The 3556-nt window shown below is 50.1% G+C and overlaps 2 protein-coding genes across 2 annotated transcripts; both read left to right on the plus strand.

Moving 5' to 3' along the window:
• Window positions 1-110: 110 nt before the first annotated feature.
• Window positions 111-521, plus strand: BO97DRAFT_358657 (uncharacterized protein; the record flags this gene model as incomplete). The annotated part of the gene is made up of 1 exon (XM_025692272.1): window positions 111-521. A coding segment is annotated over one exon (411 nt), but the record flags the coding sequence as incomplete, so codon positions are not given.
• Window positions 522-2576: 2055 nt separating this feature from the next.
• Window positions 2577-2978, plus strand: BO97DRAFT_305292 (uncharacterized protein; the record flags this gene model as incomplete). The annotated part of the gene is made up of 1 exon (XM_025691155.1): window positions 2577-2978. A coding segment is annotated over one exon (402 nt), but the record flags the coding sequence as incomplete, so codon positions are not given.
• Between the last annotated feature and the right edge of the window lie 578 nt (window positions 2979-3556).

Consider the following 3556-nt stretch of genomic DNA (forward strand, 5'->3'; position numbering starts at 1 on the left):
GTACACACACGTCGTTCTCGGCTTACCCTGTTGAAGACGCTCATCTCCTCTGCAATCGTTGCGCAGCCTCTTATCACTGATTAATGTAAACCCTACACACCGTGACGAAAATGTCTGGATCAGTGAAATCGTTTCGCAACCTCGAGGTCACCCACGACTCCAAGGAACTGGCAAAAACCACCGCCGGAGCCTCGACGTTGCCGGAATTGATCACAACAATTCCGCGTGCCTATCAAGTACTCCTCGGAGACTATCTCAGCAAGAAGTTTCGTGTCGCACACAAACATGCCAACGTTATGTCCACGATCTCCTTATACGAAAGGCACAACACCGATTCATCCTTCCCGCCTATCGTTCGCAATAGCCTGAAGGAACCGAAACTCCAGTTCGCGAAAGAATTCCTGTCCAGCACCCAAGGCTCAGCGTCCCCTGAGACGTTCAAGGCCGCTGTCGAACAGGCCCGCAAAAATGTGCTGACCGCGGCTATCAAAGAAAAGAAGAAAGAGTCAGCACACCTGGCAACGCTTACCACGGTCGAGACAGACGTCTGGCAGGAGAGATGCCGCCAAGTCGCTCGCACCATAGCCGAAGCCAACGGTGGAGGGATGGACAAGACCGATGCTGGTAAATTTACCTTCAGAGGTCTTCCCCCCACTGCAGAAGCAGAATACAAAATGCTTCTAGATGCTTGTGCCGTCTACACCTACCGGTGTTTGACGTTGGCCAGAGCATCGATTGATCGCGCCGAACTCCAGAAACTTGCCAAACTCAAGGTCAAGGAGACTACGGACGTGGAAATGACGGATGTCGGGAAGGAGCAACCTGTTCGCGACATTATCCGTGAGGAGATGAAATCCCTCGAAGCCAAGTTAGCTTCCAAAATCGGTGAGAACCCTCCAGCCCAAAAGCGGAAGGCTCCCACGCTGACAGACACCAGGACAAGCAAATGGCAGGCAATCCAACGGTCGGGCAAAAAAGAATCCCTCCCCCAACGGAGTGAAGAAAACCAAAGCGAAGGCCAATGGATCCAAAAAGCGCTCGCAGAAGAGGAAATCTCGGTAGATGCCTTCATGCAGCAATGTTCAAAGGAATTCCGTCCGTGGCTTCCGGAGGAATATCCCAATGTGTACTGTAATTTGAGTGTTAGGTGCAGAACGAAGATTGCTTTCTCTTTCCTGAAATGTTGGGAAGCGGATTCTATCAGAACCGCTAGACCAGGAGTTTTCAAGCATCCCGACGTCACCCTCCCAGAAGACGTCGAGTACCTGCTGGCTGTCAACCACAAGTACATCTTACACCCAAAACCACAGGACCATGACGTGCTTGAAGCAAAGGACAAGTTCGCAAGAGCAGTCCGCGTGAAGTGGCAATTTCGCAAAAGCGAACGTCAAAACCAGGAGTTTATACCCAAATTCCATGTCCCGAACCCCACCTGGCAACCGCAACCAGCCTCAGCGGCGATTGAGCTTGGTATCGAAGAGGCGATGAAAGAGATTGACAACCAAGTTGGTCAGGCTCTTTCTCGCGCCGCCTCGATTACCCCCAAACATGGAAACATGAATTGGACCAGGGCTCAAGACTTTCTACTAGAAAACAATCTAGTAGTCAAGCTCACAGATAAAAATCTGGGACTTGCGGTCTTCCCAAAAGAGTGGTATGTTCACGAATGCATGAAAATGCTAGGAGATCTATCAACCTATCGGATGATAGACTCCCTGGACACGGAAGAACTCCTCGGCCAACTTATCAATAAGATACCTAAATGGTACCTGCCCAAGAATATGGAGCGCTTCGTGAGAGAAAAAACAACAACCAGAGTACCAGTGTTTCACACGATACCAAAGGTTCACAAAAACCCATGGGCGTTGCGACCCATAGTTCCCTCACACTCGTGGGTAACTAGTCGTCTCTCTGAAGTTATTGATCATCTGTGCCGTCCGATTCTCGACCATTTGCCGTGGGTTGTTGGTTCTACCAAACAGGTGATCCAACAACTGGAAGAGATACGGGAAGATTGTGAAGATGTTTGGATATGCACGGGAGATGTAGTTGCATTCTACACCAACATCGATGCGACCGAATGTGCCGAACTGGTGAAAGGTGCATGGGCTCGTTATTTCCCACAATCGAAAATTCGCGCCCGATTCATTGCCCAAATGATTCGGTTCGTGATGCAAAACAATTTCTTTTCGTTCCAAGACCAGATTTACCAACAGACGAAAGGGTTAGCCATGGGTACGGCATCTGCACCCGTTCTGGCCAACATCTACGCTGGGTATTTCGAGCGACATCTGAAGATTCCCTTCAAGAAAGGGGTGGTCAAATACATGAGATACATCGATGACGTACTCATGATCTTCAGAGGAACGGAAAAAGAGTTGACGGACTTCATCGCTGAGTACCAGCTAGGTCCACTGACCGTCAACTGGGCTTATTCAAGAACGAAGATCGAATTCCTTGATATTGAAATCATGCGAATGAGGGACCTGACGGGTACCAAACTGGTGACTCGCCTCTTCAAGAAACCAATGAATAAGCACTTGTACATCCCATGGTCGTCAGCTCACCCTTCACACGTGAAGAAAGCCTTCGTCAAGGCTGAGCTCATACGATTTGCCATAGTCAGTTCCGAAGTCGAGTATTTTGCAGATGCTCGCAGACAGTTCTATGGCAATCTTCGCCGGAGAGGGTATCCGAGCGAAGCACTGGAAGACTGGTTCCGCCAAGTGTCGTACGAACAACGGCCCCTGTTTCTTACCTCAAAAAAGGAAAAAGAACAGGATGCGCCACTTATGTTGTCCGGACAGTATAATCCAGTGTGGGAGTACATAAACGTTGATGAGATTATTCGATCAGCCAGAAGGTTCTGGACTTGGGAAAGAGAACTGCCCGACAGCCTTCAACAACCGCTGATTCGAAGTCTCCGTCGATATACGAGTCTTGGTGACTTGCTGTCGATGTGGAACAAGACGGTGTTACACCCTCCTATGTTGGATTCAGAACGTGAGCAAACGGATGTCAGTAGGATACGCGGTGGTCTGGGCGTTGTCCCGCTCACGTATAGGAACGCATCCGGCCCTGAGAGGAGAACGTCTGCTTGATTGCTTTCTAGTATCGTCGGTGGGGTGAATCATTAGTAAGGGGATGTGCCTATTGCAAGGGGGATCGGCCTCTATGGTCCTACCGAATGCACTGGTGCTGGGCTCTTTCTCGTTGGATGAAGTGTCTGGATGAAGAAGTGCCTCCGGGTGAGTCACGTGGGGACGTGACGCTTAAAGACTTTGCCCTTTCTAGAGCCTCTCGCCTTCCGGATGCCGGCATCTCCTGCCATGGTCAGGAGGATCACAAGTCGTGATTGTTGCTTGCCTTAGACCTCCCTTCCAACCTCTGGGATTTTCTGTACACTCCAATCAACAATCAAGCTGTAGGGGGTGCTCACGTGGTACGCTTCATAGGGTTCAAAACCCTAACCCCCCTAATCTGACAACCCTAATGTAATACCTTCGGTGGAAAGATTATCCGGTGCTGACGGGCCAAGGTTTCTCCGGATCCCTCG

Source organism: Aspergillus homomorphus, assembly GCF_003184865.1.
Source record: "Aspergillus homomorphus CBS 101889 unplaced genomic scaffold BO97scaffold_134, whole genome shotgun sequence".
Classification (NCBI taxonomy): domain Eukaryota; kingdom Fungi; phylum Ascomycota; class Eurotiomycetes; order Eurotiales; family Aspergillaceae; genus Aspergillus; species Aspergillus homomorphus.